General features: G+C 39.4%; 1 protein-coding gene across 3 annotated transcripts in view; it reads right to left on the bottom strand.

The window, feature by feature from the left end:
• Positions 1-21560, bottom strand: part of TULP3 (TUB like protein 3) — a 65377-nt gene that overhangs the window by 15273 nt on the left and 28544 nt on the right. For 2 of the 3 annotated variants that reach the window (XM_047868062.1, XM_047868064.1), the window contains exons 2-4: positions 16129-16180; positions 6728-6887; positions 5889-6065 (exon numbers count right to left, since the gene is read on the bottom strand). In XM_047868062.1, coding sequence (XP_047724018.1) covers positions 5889-6065; positions 6728-6887; positions 16129-16180 — 389 coding nt within the window. The remainder of the gene's footprint in view (positions 1-5888; positions 6066-6727; positions 6888-16128; positions 16181-21560) is intronic. The other variant, XM_047868063.1, reaches the window with a different exon arrangement.

Genomic DNA, 21560 nt, shown 5'->3' with positions numbered 1-21560 from the left:
CACTGTGTGTCCTAGGCTCTCTTCAGATCACTGCTTCCATACTCTATGTCCACAGGTTGTTTGCCTGCCTTCTCTCCAAGAGCAGTGCAGTGCCCTCTGGGCTCTCCCTGAGCCAAGCCCGCTGACATTTAGAACTCTAGGCTTTAAGCCCCACTGGTTGCAAAAACACGCAATTCAGCCCCTCTCACTTTCTAAATCAATCACTATGGGGATTTATTTTCTCCATGCGCTTCCCTCTGTGTTAGTCTGTCTCTCACCCTTCTCTGCAACTGCAGCTCCCTCCCCACTGTAGCAGCCATGATTCATTTCCTTCCCAAACTTTATCTCCATACTTCCTAACTTCTTCAATATGGCCTCTTCTCTACCTTAGGTTGTGAAGTATGTTCTGCCAGTCTTCAGGTCCATTTCTGGAGTATTCAGGATGATTTCATAGTTATCTAGTTGTGTTCAAAGGGCGAAGTGAGCCTAGGGTACTCCAAATCCACTGCCATCTTCCCCCTCCATACCCACTGTTCACTTTAAATGGGTCAATAGTATGGCATGTTAAGTATATCTCAATAAGGCTATTATTTAAAAAATTCTTCAGTTTGTGAAGGGGATTTTTTCTTTTGTTTTCTAAAATGTTAACCCTTTTTCTCTTTTGTAGCAAAAAGGCGTAAAACTCTTCAGATCTCACCATCCTATGGATGTCTTCCGTTAGTACTATGTTTGCAAATTCCATTTTTATAGAAAGAACTCAGCTTATATGAACATAAGTCTGGTCTATATGATCAGAGCCCACTTACCCCTCCTCCAGGCTCACCTCTCTAATCCCTCTGCCCACATCTTATCCCCTCATACTCTGCTCTAGCCATTCTGAACTGGCCAGTACCTCTTCCTGCATCATGCTCTAGCTTGGACATCATCTTCTCTGGGAAGCTTTCCAAACCTTCAGCTCTGGGTTAGGTACCCCTCTCAATGCTCCGTTGGCTATTTATGTACATGATGCCTCAATTAGAATACAAACTTCAGGAGGACAGGAACCTTGTTTACTATTGTAGCCCAAGTGTCTAGAACAATGCCTAATATATAGTATATACTCAATACATGTTTCTTAGATGAGTATGTGAATTTGTTTGCGTGTACATCTGTTCTACTACTGTGTGGTAGGATCTCCTGCTTCACACATCCCAGGACCTACGATGTCCATTTATTACAAAGTAGGGACCTGATAAACATGTATTCATACCGATTTCAGTCTTCTTAGCAGAAAAAAGGACACTTAATTCCTTCCACTATAAAATTATTTTTCTAAGAAGGAAAATAAACTACAAGAGATCTCCAAAATGTATGGGAATATCCATGGAAATGATAACTCCAACTAGCAGAAAGTAGCCTCTAGTAAAAGTATTAGCTCTAGTAAAGTATTAGCTTAAGGATATTTTGATACAATTTGTATTTCTGCTCAGCTGTTACTTGTTTTTCCCCTTATCACTAGATCAATATAAACTGAAATGGAGGCCAAGTAGGGGTGCTGAGTGGCAACTTTGTCAAAAGAAGGGAGTGGGAACTACAAATAAAATGTCATGTTGCCTGGCTGGCTCAGTCAGTAGAGCATGCAATTCTTGATCTCGGGGTTGTGAGTTCGAGCCCAACACTGGGTGTAGAGATTACTTAAAAAGAATATCTTAAAGGGAGCCTGGGTGGCTCAGCTGGCTAAGTGTCCAGCTTCAGCTCAGGTCATGATCTTGCAGTTCGTGGGCTCAAGTCCTGCATCCGGCTCTGTGTTGACAGCTCAGAGCCTTGATCCTGCTTCGGATTCTGTGTGTGTGTGTGTGTGTGTGTGTGTGTGTGTGTGTGTGTGTCTGCCCCTCTCCCACTCATATTCTGTCTCTCTCTTTCAAAAATAAATATTTAAAAAAAATTTAAAAGGGGCACCTGGGTGGCTCAGTTGGTTAAGTGTCCGACTTCAGCTCAGGTCATGATCCTACGGTTTGTGGGTTCAAGCCCTGTGTAGGGCTCTGTGCTGACAGCTCAGAGCCTGAAGCCTGCTTCAGATTCTGTGTCTCCTTCTCTCTCTGCCCCTCCCCCGCTCACACTCTGTCTCTCAAAAATAAATAAACGAAAAAAAATTCCACACTTCCAAAACTCAAACAGGAATAAATAGAAAATTTGAACAGACCCATAACTAGTGAAGAAATCGAATCAGTTATCAAAAATCTCCCAACAAATAAGAGTCCAGGACCAGATGGCTTCCCTGGGGAATTCTACCAGACATTTAAAGCAAAGATAATACCTATCCTTCTCAAGCTGTTCCAAAAAATAGAAAGGGAATGAAAACTTCCAGACTCATTCTATGAAGCCAGCATTACTTTGATTCCCAAACCAGAGACCCAGCAAAAAAAGAGAGCTACAGGCCAATCTCCCTGATGAATATGAATGCAAAAATTCTCAACAAGATACTAGCAAATCGAATTCAACACATGTAAGAATTATTCACCATGATCAAATGGGATTCATTCCTGGGCTGCAGGGCTGGTTCAACATTCGCAAATCAATCAATGTGATACATCACATGAATAAAACAAAAGAACCATATGATCCTGTCAATTGATACAGAAAAAACATTTAACAAAATACAGCATCCTTTCTTTTTTTTTTAAATTTTTTTTTTCGGGGCACCTGGGTGGCGCAGTCGGTTAAGCGTCTGACTTCAGCCAGGTCACGATCTCGCGGTCCGTGAGTTCGAGCCCCGCGTCGGGCTCTGGGCTGATGGCTCGGAGCCTGGAGCCTGTTTCCGATTCTGTGTCTCCCTCTCTCTCTGCCCCTCTCCCGTTCATGCTCTGTCTCTCTCTCTCCCCAAAAAAATAAATAAATGTTGAAAAAAAAATTTAAAAAAATAAAAAAAAAAATAAAAAATAAATTTTTTTTTCAACGTTTATTTATTTTTGGGACAGAGAGAGACAGAGCATGAACGGGGGAGGGGCAGAGAGAGAGGGAGACACAGAATCGGAAACAGGCTCCAGGCTCCGAGCCATCAGCCCAGAGCCCGACGCGGGGCTCAAACTCACGGACCGCGAGATCGTGACCTGGCTGAAGTCGGAGGCTTAACCGACTGCGCCACCCAGGCGCCCCCAGCATCCTTTCTTAATAAAGACCCTCAAGAAAGTCGGGATAGAAGGAACATACTTAAACATCATAAAAGCCATTTATGAAAAGCCCACAGCTAATATCATCCTCAATGGGGAAAAACTGAGAGCTTTCCCCCTGAGATCAGGAACACGACAGGGATGTCCACTCTCACCACTGTTGTTTAACATAGTGTTGGAAGTTCTAGCATCAGCAATCAGACAACAAAATGAAATCAAAGGCATCAAAATTGGCAAAGATGAAGTCAAGCTTTCACTTTTTGCAGATGACATGATACTATGCATGGAAAACCCGATAGACTCCACCAAAAGTCTGCTAGAACTGATACATGAATTCAGCAAAGTCGCAGGATACAAAATTAATGTACAGAAATCAGTTGCATTTTTATACACTGATAATGAAGCAACAGAAAGGCAAATAAAGAAACTGATCCCATTCACAACTGCACCAGAAATCATAAAATATCTAGGAATAAACCTAACCAAAGATGTAAAAGATCTGTATGCTGAAAACTATAGAAAGCTTATGAAGGAAATTGAAAAAGATACAAAGAAATGGAAAAATATTCCATACTCATGGATTGGAAGAATAAATATTGTTAAAATGTCAATACTACCCAAAGCAATCTACACATTCAATGCAATCCCAATCAAAATTGCACTGGCATTCTTCTCGAAGCTAGAACAAGCAATCCTAAAATTTGTATGGAACCACAAAAGACCCCGAATAGCCAAAGTAATATTTAAAAAGAAAATGAAAGCAGGAGGCATCACAAGCCCAGCCTTTAGCCTCTACTACAAAGCTGTAATCATCAAGACAGTATGGTTTTGACACAAAGACAGACACATAGACCAATGGAATAGAATAGAGACTCCAGAATTGGACCTACAAATGTATGGCCAACTAATGTTTGACAAAGCAGGAAAGAATATCCAATGGAAAAAAGACAGCCTCTTTAACAAATGGTGCTGGGAGAACTTGACAGCAACATGCAGAAGAGTGAAACTAGACCACTTTCTTACACCATACACAAAAATAAACTCAAAATGGATGAAGGACCTGAATGTGAGACAGGAAACCATCAAAACCCTAGAGGAGAAAGCAGGAAAAAACCTCTGTGACCTCAGCCACATCAATTTCTTACTCGACACATCTCCAAAGGCAAGGGAATTAAAAGCAAAAATGAACTATTGGGATCTCATCAAGACAAAAAGCTTCTGCACTACAAAGGAAACAATCAACAAAAATAAAAGGCAACTGATGGAATGGGAAAAGATACTTGCAAATGACATAACAGATAAAGGGTTATTATCCAAAATCTATAAAGAACTCACCAAACTCCACACCCAAAAAACAATCCAGTGAAGAAATGGGCAGAAGACATGAATAGACACTTTTCTAAAGAAGACATCCAGATGGCCAACGGGCTCATGAAAAGATGCTCAACGTCACTACTCATCAGGGAAATACAAATCAAAACCATAATGAGATACCACCTCACACCCGTCAGAGTGGTTGAAATGAACAAATCAGGAGACTGAAGAGGATGTGGAGAAATGGGAACCCTCTTGTACTGTTGGTGGGAATAGAAACTGGTGCAGCCATTCTGGAAAACAATGTGGAGGTTCCTCAAAAAATTAAAAATAGATCTACCCTATGACCCCGCAATAGCACTGCTAGGAATTTACCCAAGGGATACAAGAGTGCTGATGCATAGGGGCACTTGTACCCCAATGTTTATAGCAGCACTTTCAACAATAGCCAAATTATGGAAAGAGCCTAAATGTCCATCAACTGATGAATGGATAAAGAAGATGTGGTTTATATATATAATGGAATACTACTTGGCAATGAGAAAGAATGAAATCTGGCCATTTGTAGCAATGTGGATGGAACTGGAGAGTATTATGCTAAGTGAAATAAGTCAGGCAGAGAAAGATTTAACATAAGTTTTCACTCTTATGTGGATCCTGAGAAATTTAACAGAAGACCATGGGGGAGGGGGGAGGGGAAGGGAAGGGAGAAAAAATAGTTACAGAGAGGGAAGGAGGCAATCCATAAGAGACTCTTAAATACTGAGAACAAACTGAGGGTTAATGAGGGGTGGGGGAGAGGGGAAAGTGGGTGATGGGCATTGAGGAGGGCACCTGTTGGGTGTTGTATGGAAACCAACACTGGGTGTTGCATGGAAACCAATTTGACAATAAATTATACATGAAAAAAAAATTTTTTTAATAAATTTTTGTTGCTACTCTAAAAGTAAATAAAATCTTAAAAATAAAATATCAAAAAGAAATAGTCACATATAGTAGCTAATGCTTCTAATATATATTTAATTATTTTATTTTTCTCAAGCAACAGGATAAATACTATGGTTGACAATGGTCAGTTCTCAGATATTACCTCTGTAAAGCCAGAAGCCACATTCCAAGCAATTTGGGTTTTTGTTTTTTAAAAAAATGTTTATTTATTTATTTTGAGAGAGAGAGTGAGCGAGCATAAGCAGGGGAGGGGCAGAAAGGATCCCAAGCAGGCTGATGACCATCAGCACAGAGCCCAACGTGGGGCTTGATCCCATGGCCCTGGGATCATGACCTGAGCTGAAATCAAGAGTCAGACACTTAACCAACTGAGCCACCCATTCGCCCCCCAAGCAGTTTTGAATCATGTAGATTGTTAACCAACAATGAAAAAAAAGAAAGGAAAAGTTATACGTGGCTAAGGTGATTGACTACCTTACAATCATTACCAATCCTCACCATGTTTTTGGAGAATCTCCTGGAGATCTGGCTTAGGCGCAGTATCCATAGTGCTTTCCCCATCAACACTTCCTTCGGTATCCTCTTCTGTAGCAGAAGAGCCTACTGAAAGAACATGAAGTTTGGTTTCCAAATCTTGAGCATCTGGCTTCAAAAAGGCAGCTGGACCATCAATGCCTATGGTCCAAAAGAAAGGAAAAAAGAGGAAAATATTATCCATTATTCAGCTGGTGGTTTTGGTGTATGTGATCGAATTAAGAACCACCAAACCATTTCGCTTCTCCTTCCTTAACATTCACACAGATATTTGTTAATAAAGTAACTCAGGACTGGTGTTTAAGTTATTAACATTGTGACTGTCACTAAATAAAATGTACTTGGTTGTATGCTTTAGAAACTAAAGAATGAGACCATGAAAACAAAGTAGGTCCTCCAAAGTTCAGATCCTGTCCAAGTCAATAGCTCACCATCTCACATGGTCTGTTGAGTCCTATCTGTTGGAAGAATGGATGGTCTCTACTACTCCTGGCTTCATGGTTAACTCTGTCATGATGCAAAAATCAAGACAATCCCTTCCTCAAATAGGCCATTCTGGACTAATTCATTTGGCAATGAAAGCAACAGTTCTAGGGTGGACACGAACTTCAACGTATCTTCCACTGATTAATCTATGGCTTTTATTTTAACTCAAAGATCCAGAATGTAATTAAAAGATTTATGAAGGTACCTAGTAACGATGCTAATAATTGTCCCTCTGGTCCATCTGAAAATCCTCCTGCCTTCTCCTAGGTTTGTGAAAACTATACCCTAGTGGGAAGAGGTGCTGCCTAAACACACACCATGTAGGATGACATCATTCTGTGGGGTATGAGGTTCCACCAAAGGAGTTTGCTCCTCGCTACCTCTTGGCTTTGATCGACGTAGCCTTGCTTCTGGATTTGGCTGTACCATGAGTGGCTCAAGGCGCTTTTTTCTCTGCTTCTTCTCCAGCAGTGCTCTCTAGGAAAAAATTGTGAGATTATAGCCAGAAGAGTTATGACAGGACCTAGCTGCTTCGAACATTTACAGTTTTTCACTAATCCTCACAAACCTCTTGTGAATTAATTTCTCCTGCTTGAGACATGGCAACACTGAGGCACAGAGAAGGACAATGAGTCACTCATTTTGTTTACTATATATATATTTACCAAACACCTTTAAAGATCTATTTAAAATGATACAAATGCATTTCTAGCCAAGCTGAGGCGGTGATCCAAGTCTATTTAAAATATTTATAGTAATTATGGGGCACCTGGGTGACAGTTGGTTGAGCATCCGACTTCGGCTCAGGTCATGATCTCACAGTTTGTGGGTTCGAGCCCCGCATCAGGCTCTGTGCTGACCACTTGCTCAGAGCCCGGAGCCTACTTCAGATTCTGTGTCTCCATCTCTCTCTGCCCCTCCCCCGCTCATGCTTTGTCTCACTCTGTTTCTCAAAAATAAATAAATATAAAATATTTATAGTAATTATCATATTATTATCAAAGCACGATCACAAGTTTAAAATACATAAATGTGCATAGGAGAAAAGATAAAGAAACATAGTAATGGTGATTTCTTTGGGTGGTAGATTATGGATTTTTTTTCCTTTTTCTAGTTTTTGTATTTTCTAAATTTTCTAACTTTTATAATTGAAAAAACATAAAACTTCGTATCCTCTAAACTTCAAATTATTTCCATATTTTAATCAACTACGGAGCAGTGGCTTTTCCTTTCTTGCTCATTTTTACATAATTAGAAATAAAACAAATCAGAACCAAGGATAAAGAGGGGGAAGAAAACTTTCAGTCGGGACATTCTAAATAGAAAGCAATCAATTTTATGGATAAAAGTGATAGAGAATATGGTAGCAAGGAAAGTCAGGAAAAAAGTACGAGAAACTCTGAGAAAAAACCCCAACATGATGAAAAGGAAGATACTAGCACATATATTATTTTTAAGCTTTGACAAATAAGAGATTATAATACCTGGAAATTATTATGGATCTGGGATATCTCAGAATAGGAAAGTGCTAAGCCCCAAGCTAAAAAAACTAAACCATGATTTTAAAGCAAAGATATTATAACCTACTTTATTGTTTCTTAGACAGAAAGCTATTTACTTTTTTTCACTGATACTGCTTTTAAAAAGTGCCATGAGAAGAAGAGTTACTCCACGGGGTGAGACAATCAGTAGAAAAGGATGTATGTTTTCCCTCAACTGGGCTGATGAAAGCTTGTAGATAAATTCAGAGGACACAGAAGAAACAGAACTACTCTTTACCCAACCCCATGAATAAGAAAAAAGACTAGGGAGTGAAGATAATGTGCCAAAATGGACTATTCCATCAAGAATGAATAAAGGTTAGAGCAGGCTGGGAAGGAATAACTGAAGTTTCTCAGTTTATTTTGAGACTCATGAATTGATATGAATAGATGGACCTTAATGTAAAAGGAACACTAAATACATAAGAGGCCCTAATGAGCTGCTTCTAGCAACTGAGAAGTCTTACGTAGTGGATCGGAAGTAAGCCGGCTGAAGAAATGGGACATGAAACATAACAGACATGAGAAACTGCTGCATCTATGTGGCCACAGTTATCTAGTCTCATATAGTCTCATAACTGGCAACAATTGATGAAGCAAAGATGCAAGCCACAGCCAATCCATTCTGTTAACATATGTAAAGAAAAAATGCTCTACAGGAAAGGGGTATTCTGCTGGTGGTCCAGAAAAGAGCAGCCAAAGACCAAGAATTTGAAAGAGGTTATCCAACCTGTCCCAAGAGAGAGAAATGTTGAATCTGGTAGACAAGAGTATCCAATTTCCTGGGAGACCTTAGTCTGTTTGTGGACAGGAAACCATATAAGGGCTTCTTCATGGCCTTGATGAAATGTCCCTTGGGACTACTAATTTCATTTCCTCAAATTCCCTTCTTACCAACCAGCATTCTAATTTTCAATTAATTTCTTAGGTATCATGATCCCAGAGCAGGGAAGCATGAGCAGCAGAGATGAATATACACTGGAAGAGCTGGAGTTCCCATTGTATATTAATAAATTGGTGTCTGGTTTCATACCTGACTGTCACAAGTTTGACCAGTGTGAGTGTGTGCCAAAGGACCTGGTTATATTAGGTTCACTGACAAAACCCAGTTTTTAGACCTGTAAAGGGCAGACCAGACTCCTGGCCACAGTGATCCTATCAGTGTATCTGGTGAAGCCTTTCTCTATCAACTTCAACACAAGTCACACTTATTTAGATCAGCAACTTGAGGGAAATACACCAACTGTAGATTGTAGTAGCCACCACTACTACATTATAGCACTGAATATAACCTACTATTGTCCAAATTTTTAGTATATGTGCTGCCAAAGAGAGCACTTGTCCAAATTTTTAAACGAGAAAAAAATCATAAAATATTGGCGGGCAAATTGCTATTTTGGTGAAAAGTGTCTCCTGATTTAGCATTCTAATCATCCTCACACAGTTTGGAGGAGGGAGATAGGTGTTAATTGAGCTTCAATGCAACAATGTCAACTCATATTTCATTTGTTTTACCTTCCCTAAAAAGCTGTAAATGAGGCTGCATAAACAAAGGATTCTTTACAATATTAAAAGAAGGATGGGTAGTCAGGAAGAGAGCCACAGGTGACTGATTGATACCCTATATGCAATTAAAATACGTTGCTTTCAGGACCTTCAGTGTCACATAAGCCAAACCTTTAAATTTCCCAATTCCCTTGGAAACTGAAGAATAACTCAAAGAATCCATCTTTTCCAGAATGCAGTGGTATGCCTATTATCACTCCCCAGGAGCAAAATATTGGATGGTAATTCCAAAATAAATGAGGAAATAAAGGAGATTAGATGGAGGGGGGATTCCATCAAATGGCTTCATGCAATAAAATAATAAAGCTCAGGCAAGCCTCAAATTAGTAAGAGTCTGACTTCACTGATGCTCAATTTTCCAGAAAGACTCCCTAGAAGTGATGGGCTGGTTACAGTATGACACTTCTGGAACAGACCGGCTGACCACAAGGGGCAACCAGCAATATCAGAATGGTTGCCTGCAATCTAACAGTTTGGCTAAACATAACTAATCTCCCTAGCACACAAAGTGAGATCAAAAGAAGACGAGACTAAAATTTTTAAATCACACTTCTTTCTTTTTTTTATTTTAAAGAGAGAGAGAGAGAGAGAGAGAGAGAGAGAGAGAGAGAGAGTAGGGCTAAGGGGGAGAGTGAAAGAATCCTAAGAAGGCTGCATGCTCAGCACAGAGCCCAATGCAGAACTAAATCCCACGACCCTGGGATCATGACCTGAGCCAAAATCAAGAGTCAGGTGCTCAACCAACTGAGCCACCCAGGAATCCCTAAATCACACTTCTTAAAATACAATTCAGGGGCGCCTGGGTGGCGCAGTCGGTTAAGTGTCCGACTTCAGCCAGGTCACGATCTCGCGGTCCGTGAGTTCGAGCCCCGCGTCGCGCTCTGGGCTGATGGCTCAGAGCCTGGAGCCTGTTTCCGATTCTGTGTCTCCCTCTCTCTCTGCCCCTCCCCCGTTCATGCTCTGTCTCTCTCTGTCCCAAAAATAAATAAACATTGGGAAAAAAAAAGTTTAAAAAAAAATATCAATTCAGTGTGCGAATGACCACCTCTGTTATAATGATAGGAAAAAACAGATGAGCAACCTGACCAAAAGGGACTATGTTGTACTTCAATCCCTTGTCCACCAGATGGCATAAATGTTCTCCACCTAGTGTGCATCAGTGGCTGAGTAACATCCCTGGAAGAATCTAAAAATCTTTACAATCTGTAGCCAGCTAAGGAGTTCACATACCCTGAAAAAAAAAAGTGAGTACCTTAGAGAAACAAGTAAAAATAAAAACAAAATATACTCAATGAGAAAGAATACCTTTTCAATAAATGGTACTGGGACAACTGGATATCCACATTTAAAAGAATAAAGTTGGACTCTCATCTTACACCATATATAAAAATTATCTCAAAGCAAATCATAGGAAGTGTAAGACTCTTAGAAGAAAACATAGGAGCAAATCTTGGTAATCTTGGGTAAGCAATGGTTTCTTAGATATGACACCAAAAGTGCAAGAGACAGGAGAAAAAATAAATGAAAAGTTTATGCTGAAACCAATACCATTAAGAAAGTAAAAACTGCAGAAAGTATTCACAAGTGATACTTCTGATAAAGAACTTGGATCTAGACTATATAAAGAACTCTTATAATTTCACAACAAAAAGACAATAACCCAATTTAAAAATGGGTTTTCTCCATTTCTCCATGTCTCCAAAGAGGACATACAAAAAGCCACTAAAGTACATTTTAATGCTCAACATCATTAGTCATTAGGGAAATGCAACTCAAATGGCTGTAATCAAAGACAGAAAATAATAAGTGCTGACAAGGATGTGGAGATGCTGGAGGCCCCAGACATTGCTGGTGGGAATGTGTAAAATGGTTCAGTGACTTTTGAAGACAGTCTGGCAGTTCCTTAACATGTTAAACAGAGTTACCATATGACCCAGGAATTCTCTCACTCCTATTACCTGAGGTATATCAGACAAGAGAGATGAAAGTATGTCTGTACAGAAACTTAGACACAGGTTCAGAGCAGCATTATTTGTAATAGCCCAAGAGTGAAAATAATGCAAATGTCCATCATCTGATGAATAGATAAATGAAATGTGGAGTATCCACAACTAGGAATGTTATTCAACAATAAAAAGGACTGCAGCAGTGATACATGTGACAACATGGATGAACATTTTCCTAAGTAAAGGGGCCAGACACAAATGACTACATATTATATGATTCCATTTTATATGAGGTCTAAAAATCATTTGTACACTTTTTTCTCAAAGTTTATTTATTTTGAGAGAGAGAGGGTGTGTGTGAGTGGGGGAAGGGCAGAGAGAGCAGGAGAGAAAGAGAACCCAAGCAGCTCCATACCACCAGCACAGAGCTCGACACGGGGCTTGAACCCACAAACCGTGAGCTCATGACCTGAGCCAAGATCAAGAGCCAGATGATCAACTGAGCCACCCAGGCAACCTTCATGTGTACACTTTAACTGGGTGTATATTTACCATGTGTGAATTAGACCTCAATAAAGCTGTTCAAAAACCTATATAGGACAAAAACAGCCATGTGTAAATTATCTGTGAATCTAGGATTTTCAAACATTAAATACTAAGATTATACTATCAGGGAAAAAAGACAGATATGAAAGAAGCAAACCTGCTCAGTACTGCTGAAACATGGATGATGAAAGAATGAGTTAAGAGAAGGAAAATGGTCAGTGTGGAAATAAGGTAGGATAAAACTTAGAGCAAGAGTTACCTTGTATCTCTCGTACTATACAAGGCAGCGAGTGGCCTGGCCAGATAGTCACATATCTCATTCTGTTGGCAGGTGTATCCCTTTAGTAGAGATGAATTAATTATACCTTCACACAATGATGTTTACTGTAGATATCATTTTACAGACTCCACTTGCTCTGATTTCAAACTTACCAGGCCACTTTAATAATTGCAAACCTCCCACAGATAGGAATGTGATGACCAGCTGATTCTGGTATATAGTTCATTAGAAATTAATAAATTAATCCCCTGGCTTAGGTTCATCACTTATGAAATTGGTTAGTATGAACCAATCCTCATGAGACTTATGACCTCTGGCTGCTCTTATCAAACTAGCTCTCATCCTACAAAATTCATGACCAATGACTCAACCATGGGAACATTCCCAAAGCAGGACTCCTAAGAGGTTAATCTACTGTATACTTCAGGCAGGCTCTCCCACCTCCACTGATAATCACTGCCACAGTAAGCCACTGTCATGGATGGGAGCACATGGTACACCTCAGGTAGGTTGGCAGGCCCTGGACTGTGAGCCATCAAGATCCTACCAGCCTGTGAGGCCCAGACCGAGCAGCAACCTAGCCTTCCTCAATGTACTTCCATCTCAGCTCTAACTTAGTCTAAGATCCTATCTAACATTCTGTTATCCAGTCTGACCCCACTCTACAGATAAAATAGTGGGCCCCAGAGTTTAAGAATCTTACCTAAAATCAGGAGCACCTGGGTGGCTCAGTCGGTTAAGGGTCCGACTTCAGCTCAGGTCATGATCTCACAGTTCGTGAGTTTGAGCCCCGTGTCAAGCTCTGTGCTGACGGCTCAGAGCCTGGAGCCTCCTTCAGATTCTGTGTCTCCCTCTTTCTGCCCCTCCCCTGCTCATGCTCTGTTTCTCTCTTTCTCTCTCTCAAAAATAAACACTAAAAAAGTATTAAAAAGAATCTTCTCTAAGATCACATAGCTAATTAATGGCAGACTAAAAACTAGAACCAAAGGCTTCTGATTCCCAGCCCTATGTTTTATTCATTCTGTAGTGCTGCCTTTGTTACAGGCCATTTGAATACTCAGTTTGCATTTGTGGAAATTCCCTTGCCCCCTGCTGAGCAACCTCCTTCTTATGCCCAAGGCAGCATTTCAGGCCCCTTACGGTATTCTCGCACACTATTTAACTAACACCATTTGTACATCAGGCCTGGACATTTTTTGAATTTTAAAATACTCCTACAAAATTTTATGTCTTGATATTCATTGACCACCTCTGGAAAGATACATTAGAAGTTAGTGACAGCCTCTGGTAAAGAACTAATCCATACAGAGAGGGAGAGACTGTTCATGAAATATCTTTTCTGTATTACCGGAATCCATATTTTTAAAATAAAAGAAAATATATCTCTATACAAAATTCAAAAACTTCAAAATTCAAAAACTTACACCTACTATGTTATTTCATAGGTGACCATAGATTTTAGATGCTAGCACAGTATGTACCAGTTAGCCTTATAAAAATAAATCAAACAAAGATCTACAATTTTATGGGCACATCTCCCTAAATAGAGTTTGCTACGCAATGGAATATAGAAAATAAAGGGCCCATCTCAAGTATTTCAATCTCTTTTGTGTGTGGTGGGGAGGTAAGTATAAGTAGAAATATATATATATAATCAGAATTTTCCCCATGATCCCAGTTAGATTAGTTTCCTTCCTAGTTTTAGTTTATGTTTTCCCAGTATTTGAAAGGATTGTTTATTTCACACCCTTTACCCGGCAACTTTACAGATGTGTGCACAACACTAGATGGGTCTCTGTTTAGAGGCAGCCTGCCTCGCAAAGGAAAATGCTGAGACAACCACCTGTAATTGCTGAGAAGTTTTTTTTGCCATTTTCCTGCTTGGCTGTGCAACACTAGACTTGCTTAAGATGTCCCTGTGTCTCTTTAAAGGAAGCAGGTTGGAGGGAGGATACAGCTGGTATATTAACCTCAGCAGTGGTTTCAAGGAAGCCTACTTATAAAAAGTGCTACAGCCAGGCTCCCCCAGGACAGGTCACTCATGTTGGGGTCCCCAGCCTTCCAAGCCCACGTGCCCTGGGGATCCCTAAGCCCCAAAGTGGATTTCACCGACACATGCCAAGATACAGGTGCCAGGCTGTTGGGGTTCACTTGGCCCTCCCCATGTGGAGGGTGGGCTCTGAATATCAGGCTGCACAAGCACTCCCACAATGGCCCAGGGACAGGCAAGCTCTGTCGTGTGTTCACCTGGGTGCAGGAAGAGCCCAGGACAGCTGGGGCCCAGAGCGCTAGGCCCAGTGGTACTTGTCCCTGCCAGCCAGCCCTCTGGGGCTCTTGCCAGGGGTGGAGAAGCTGTGGTTGTCCTGTGCCTAGCCAGGTGGCTCCAGACAGGCCTCTGTTGCTATTTAGACCTTGAAGGTGACAGAACTAGATGGGTGGAGCCACAGCCGGGCCACCCTGTCCAAGAACCGTGGCTGCTCCTCTCTGCATACTTCACGATGCAGCATGTGAAGAGGGCTAGGGCCTAAGCAGGATGATGGCACAGCTGATGATGGAGGCCACCACGGCCACTTAGAAGCCAAATGTCTCCTATGGTGGCACAGGCTTGCATACAGGGGGTCTCTGAAGACCACTGGGCAACATTTCCCTTCCAGGTGCACGTGAGGAGACTAGACCCCAACATTTGGTGACTTGAGTGTCAGTGGAATGTGATGACAGTTTCTGCCATCACCATGAAAGACTCAGAAGGTGCCATTCAGGGGTGGCCACACATGAGCACAAGCACCAGTGCCGTTCCTGGGGCCAGCGTGGCGTTCCAACCCACAGGGGCCTTGCCCTATGGAGAGTAGGCCTGCACATCCCCACATGCCCCAAAGAGACCTCTTCCCCAGTTTTTAATGAGTCCACCTTTAAAGCAACTTATTACACTAGAAGTCCCATTATTAATTCCAACATTAACATAAATAGGCAAAACTTTAGAGGTATGTTTAGTCACCTAGAGTCTAGACACTACATGGGAAGACTAGAGCTATAGAATGTCCTAAATTAGAAAACATGCTCAAATGAAAGCAAAATATGTTGGGCATAGGTTCTAAGCTGACTAACAATGATGATCATAGCATATAACGACACACAAGTGTCCATTTATTCCTTCCTTCCTTCAAATATTTAACGAAGGATTATTATGTGCCCAGCCCTATGCTGGGAACTTCTGGTCATCATAAACAGACTTGACTCCTATTCTCATGGAGCTTAGCCTAGTGGAGGAAACAAAAACAAACATAAATCAAATCACTGAAGAAAAGAATGAATGTGTAACTGAACATTGGGACCAGTGCTGTGAAGAAAACTGTGCTGTAAGCAATCGGGGTTTTAAGCAAGCACAGCAGCATGCTCAGATCTGTATTTGAGAATGAGAAAAACATTGTAGTTCAATGAAATTGAATAAAATTCCGTGAAATTGTAGTTCATTCTTGTAGTTCAATGAAAGTACAATGTAGAGACATATTTAAGGCAGCGGGACCAAATTACTATACAGAAATACAATGTTAACATTCTTCTAATTCTTAGGAAAGGTGCCAAGGAATTTCCAGTGACTATAAATCCAAGGCCAGTTTTATCACTGTGCTCCTGAAGGCAGTTGGGTCTTGCCAGAGCCCAGGGCCTTGGTTCAGCACTGCTTAGTTACAACATCAGAACCTTTCCCTTTCCTGTCTTCTTTCCATGACCCTGCCAAGACTTCAGAGTTCAAGACTCTGCATCAGCAGGTGCATCATCATCATGGTCAGTATAGCTGTTCACTTATTTCAAAACAGGAGGGAGACTCCTGATTTGCTCACCTGATTATCTAGTTTCAGCTGTCGAAGCTTCATTGTCTCATCTTCAAAGGCACTATTTAAAAAGGAAAAAAAAAAGCATGTAAAGAGAAAATTCTGTTAAAAACATGTCAATTTCGTATTCTCCATGTATCTACTCCCCTGGGCTATTTTCAGCCAAATGATTCTGCCTTAGGGAAAGTTTCTAGATGTTACCTGACACTGGCTTCAGGAGGACTTGCCACGCTTATTCTATGGAAAACCTCAGGAAACTGAAGTACCCAAAGAGTAAAAAGAAAAAAAAAAAAAGATGTAGAACATAGACTCACATGCATGCAGGAATTTTTTTTTAAACCGTATGTTGGGTACTAACTATAGCCCAGACACAGTGCTAAGTATCTGACATGCATTATTTTATTTATTCCTCAAAACAATCCTACAAATTAGGCACTATTATTCTTCACACTTTGAACATGGAGAAACAGACTTAGAGGGCTATGCATAAGGTTAAACAGCAGAAACAGACTCTAATCCAGGTCTCTTTCCAGAGTTTAAATTCCACCTAAAAATCCAATATATTTTTCTTCTTTTTTGGAGCTAGTTCTAGAAAATAGAGAATTAGACTAGATGGGGATTGTGGCAGGCTGCCCCCAAATACGTCAAAGTAGCACAGTGATAATTCTGAATTAAAGTTTACTTGAGAAACAGCCAATGCAAGCACATTCTGACACTCCTTTCTGTCCCCCAGAAGCAGGAAGTCAATTTCCCATGTGAAAGGTACTCTTCCTGTACCAGGAGGTAAAAAAACATTTATCACCAGAGATAGAGAATTCAAGGCCTAGAAGTCAATGTACACAAATTCTGCTTAAGTTCTTCACTAATTAGTAGCCAAGACTAAGGTTCTTTGTCTTGTCATTTCTTCACAAATTTATTGTTTCTTTCTCTAAAAGGTATATAAACTGCCTGCTTTGGTCATTTCTTAGGTTCCATATCTATGAGACCTCCATATGTACAAAATTAATTTTTCTTCCCATTAATCTATTTTGGGTCATTTTAATTGTTAGGCCAGCCCAAAGAACCAAGATTAGTAGGGGGAATTTTCCCCCACCCCCAACAACTGTGTATAGCATCTGACTACAGCCTACTGATTTCCTTAAGATCTAGGCAAGTTGGGCACCTGGGTGGCTCAGCTGGTTGAGTGTCCGACTTTGGCACAGGTCATGATCTCATGGTTCGTAAGTTCAAGCCCCACATTGAGCCCTGCATTGGGCTCCTCCAGGCTCACTGCTATTAGAGCAGAGCCCACTTCGGATCCTCTGTCCGCACCCCCCCCCCCGCCCCCGCCACCCCTTCCCAGCTTGCACTCTTTCTTACTCAAAAATAAAAATAAACATAAAAAGATTTAGGCAAGTCATTTAACTCACTTTGCAAGTTTGCCATTAATAAAATATGATGCCAGTCATGGAAGGAGACTATAAGTAGAGTTGAACAGACAAGACTTAACACCACTAGGAGACAGATTTGTTTGATGGAAGAAAACAACAACAAAAATGGAATCCAATGACTGTTTTTAACTGATAAACCAAATGCTTTTGAACTTTAAAAAAAACTCTCTGAAGCCATTTCTATTTTTGAAAATTTTCTAACTTAAGATTTTATTTTGTGACTCAGAATTCTTGGAAACAGAATGAAACAAGGCAGAAATGGTTCTCAGTTATTATTATTTATAATAATAGTAATTATTATTTAATTATAATTTTTTCTGGAGCTACTATCAGAATCTATTTGAGAAGATAAATTCCATGGTTACCAAGGGAAGCATGGCTTTTCCTGCATTTGAGGTAAAAATACCAAAGCATCTACCCACACCTTAGTGGTTTACCACTACCTTCACACATTTTAGAAGGTTTCATGCATTTTAATAATGCATAACAACTTGGAATTTGTGTACTATCTCCAAGACTCCTCCTGCCTACTAACCTGTAAGCAGATTTTTTTAAATGTTTATTTTTGAGAGAGAAAGAGAGAGAGCACATGCGTGAGCAGGGAAGGGGCAGAGACAGAAGGAGACAGAGGATCTCAAGCAGGCTCTGTGCTGACGCAGGGCTCCAGCCCAACAGTGAGATCACGACCTGAGCTGAAGCCGGACACTTAATCGACTGAGCCACCCAAGCTTACAGCCTGAACCTGTAAGCATATTTCATAACCCCTTAGATATAGATGACATCCTGGTTCTCTGACAGTTTCCCTCTATTAATTTCCTTCTAAACTATATGCTTAAAAACCTGTTGGGTATTTAAAATAAATCATCTCCTTTATCCCAGTTCAAAAGAGGGAGGGACAAGCAAACAAACAAAAATGTCAGATATGATGTATTCAGGCCTTGACTTTGTAGGTTCCTAACAGTTCTCCTAGACATGTTCCTGTTTTCCTTAATATTTTTAATATTCATTCACATATGTTTAAATCCTAGCTTTATGAGTACAGTACTAGAATATTATTAGTATTTAGTGGATATTAGTATAAATTTGAAAAACTCTATAAAGCAACTAAGACAAAAAATTAAGAATATTAGGATATATAGGGAAAAAAGTATGAATACACAGGAACAGGTAACATGGTAAAAAAAAATGCACTGTTACGTGCTGGTATTTTCAACAGCTACTGCTATGAATCCTGCTTCTCCTCTAACTCAGTTTGCCTTCAACACTAAACTAGAATTGCAAAACCCCCTGGCATAGAAAATAAATCATCCTATCCCACCCCCAACCCCACCTCTACACACACACACACACACACACACACACACACACACACACACACAGCTAAAATCTCACTCATGCTAAATTCTCACACACATCTAAAGTCCTCAAACACTTCTGTTAAAGACGCTAAGAGTGAGGAAACCAGGTGTATCTTCAATGCCAATCTCGACACCACGTAATTCCTTTCATCAAGCCTGAGCAAGCTGAACAGGTTTTGTTTTGACCTTAACAAAAGAAGCACTAAAAATATGCTATATAATTATAACATTTAGATACCTCCTATACATCAAGAGCTATGCTTCCTTTGAGCTCTAGTTTTAAATTGTAATTTACCAGAAATAACATATGTTATATACTTACATTAATCTGAACTAGAATTTCTGGTCTAAACTGGAACATAATCTTACTAAATTTGCATTTTTCCTTCAATACTCTTGCCTTCCTTTAAAACAAAGTTGTTTAATGGCAGGCCTAACCAAGCCTGGTTCATAAATCAACATAAAACAAGAAGAATTCCTACAGTGTAAAAGAAATGGAATTACGTACTATATTTCCTCCCATTTTTCTCATGGAAAATTTCCTATTTACTGGATACAAACAGGGAAAACCCTAAATATACATCTTATAAAAACAACATAGATCCAACATTGAAGTGCAATATAGAATAACACCCACAGAACGCCATTCTCTTGAACTACTCTCCATTATATATATGTGCATTATACACACACACACACGCACGCACACACACACAATGCTCACCACAATAAGTGTAGTTACCATATCTGTCACCTTGAAACATGATTACAATATTATTGACTATACTCCCTGTGCCATACTTTTCATCCTCATGACTTATTTTATAACTGGAAGCTTAATGCCCCTTAATGCCCTTCACCTATTCACCCTATTATTTCTTTAATTGAAAGGATTTTTGAGATAATATATGTGTTACAAGAAGATTGCTGGTAACAAACTCTTTTTGTATGATTTTTTTCTTTCTAGTTTTTTTCTTCATTGGTTGTAAAATCTTATAGATTTTGTAAAAATTTATAAAGAAAAAGAAAGTCTCTTCATAATCCTACCATCATGAGATAATAATCCCTGCTAACAAGAAAATATCTTTACAAATATTTCTAGTAATTTTTATATATTTGAAATAAAATTTATGATTTTTATATCATTTTAACTCAAGATTATATCATAAGCATCTTTTATGTTATATAGGTTTTTGAAATATAATATTAAATGGCTAGTATTCTAAAATATGGACATTCCATAAATTTTTTATTGTGGTAAAAACATGTATCATAAAATGTAATACCCTAACCATTTTTAAGTGGACAGTTCAGCAGTGTTAAGTATATTTACATGGCTGTTTGCATACAATTTTTTATAGCAGCATTATTCACAAGGGCCCAAAAGTAGAAACATCTCAAGGGTCCATCAACTAATAAATAGGTAAACAAAATCTGATTTATCTATACAATGGGATTTATTCCGCCATAAGTAGAAGAGCTTGAAAGCATTGTGCTACATGAAAGAAGCCAATCAACAAAAGACCACATATTATATAATGCTGTTTTTATGAAATGTCCAGAATAGGCAAATGCATAGAGGCAGAAAGTACGTAAGTGATCGCTTAGGGCCTTGTGGGGATCAAAGTTGAGGGATGATAGCTAAAGGGCATGGGATGAAAACGTCCTAAAATTCACTGTGGTGATGACTGCACATTTCTATGAATATACCAATAAGCACTGAAGTGTGTATAATTTAAATGGCTGTATTGTATGGTATATGAATTATATTTCATTCAATAAAGCTGTTATTATTAAAAAATTCATGAGTCTATACTAATTCTAAATAAATGGCACAACAAAGATCTTTACAGAATAACCAACTAATAAATATAGAATGAGTAATGGAAGTAGAATGTCACCATTTTATAACCACCATATTAATAATTGACTCTTGCAAGAAACATTGATGGATCCTACAACCATTGAGTAAAATAAGATATTCAACACAATCTCAAGTATCTCCCCACAGATTATATTAGTTACAAAGAGGGAAAGTTAACCTTACAATGAGAAAATCTAGCAGATATCACCTTAACCAAATGAACAGATTCAGCAATGATGGGACAGACTGACATAAGGTATTTCCTGATGTGATGTATCGAGAAGAAAACAATATCATGTATGCAATATTCCTGCCAACAATGTTTGTCCTAAATCTATTCAAGAGGAAACAAACCAAATGGAGGGAAATTCTGCAAGACAACTCTCAGAATTCTTGAGAAAAACATCCTTATTAAGAGAGACCAAAAAAAATTTTTTTCTAGATTAAAGTGGAGAGACTTAAGAGATTTCTGGCAAGAAAATATAACACATAATCTTTGAATATTAATCATAACATACACACAGTAAAGACTATTATGGGTGCACTAAGGATATTTGACTCTGAACTGTGCTTTAAATAAGAGTATTAGCATATTAATGTGATAATAGTATTGTGGCCATGTAGGCGTGGGAATAAGGTGGAAATAATAATGGAACAGGGTAGTATGGATGGGGGGAGCCACATTTCTCTGAGTATCCATGAGTCCACAATGATATGAATCAATGAATGAATGAATAAATAAATGAAGAAGGTACACCTCTTCCTTACAGAAAAAAAATCCAATTAAAA

This window comes from Prionailurus viverrinus, chromosome B4 (genome assembly GCF_022837055.1).
Source record: "Prionailurus viverrinus isolate Anna chromosome B4, UM_Priviv_1.0, whole genome shotgun sequence".
Lineage (NCBI taxonomy): Eukaryota > Metazoa > Chordata > Mammalia > Carnivora > Felidae > Prionailurus > Prionailurus viverrinus.
This window is presented reverse-complemented; position numbering and strand designations above follow the sequence as displayed.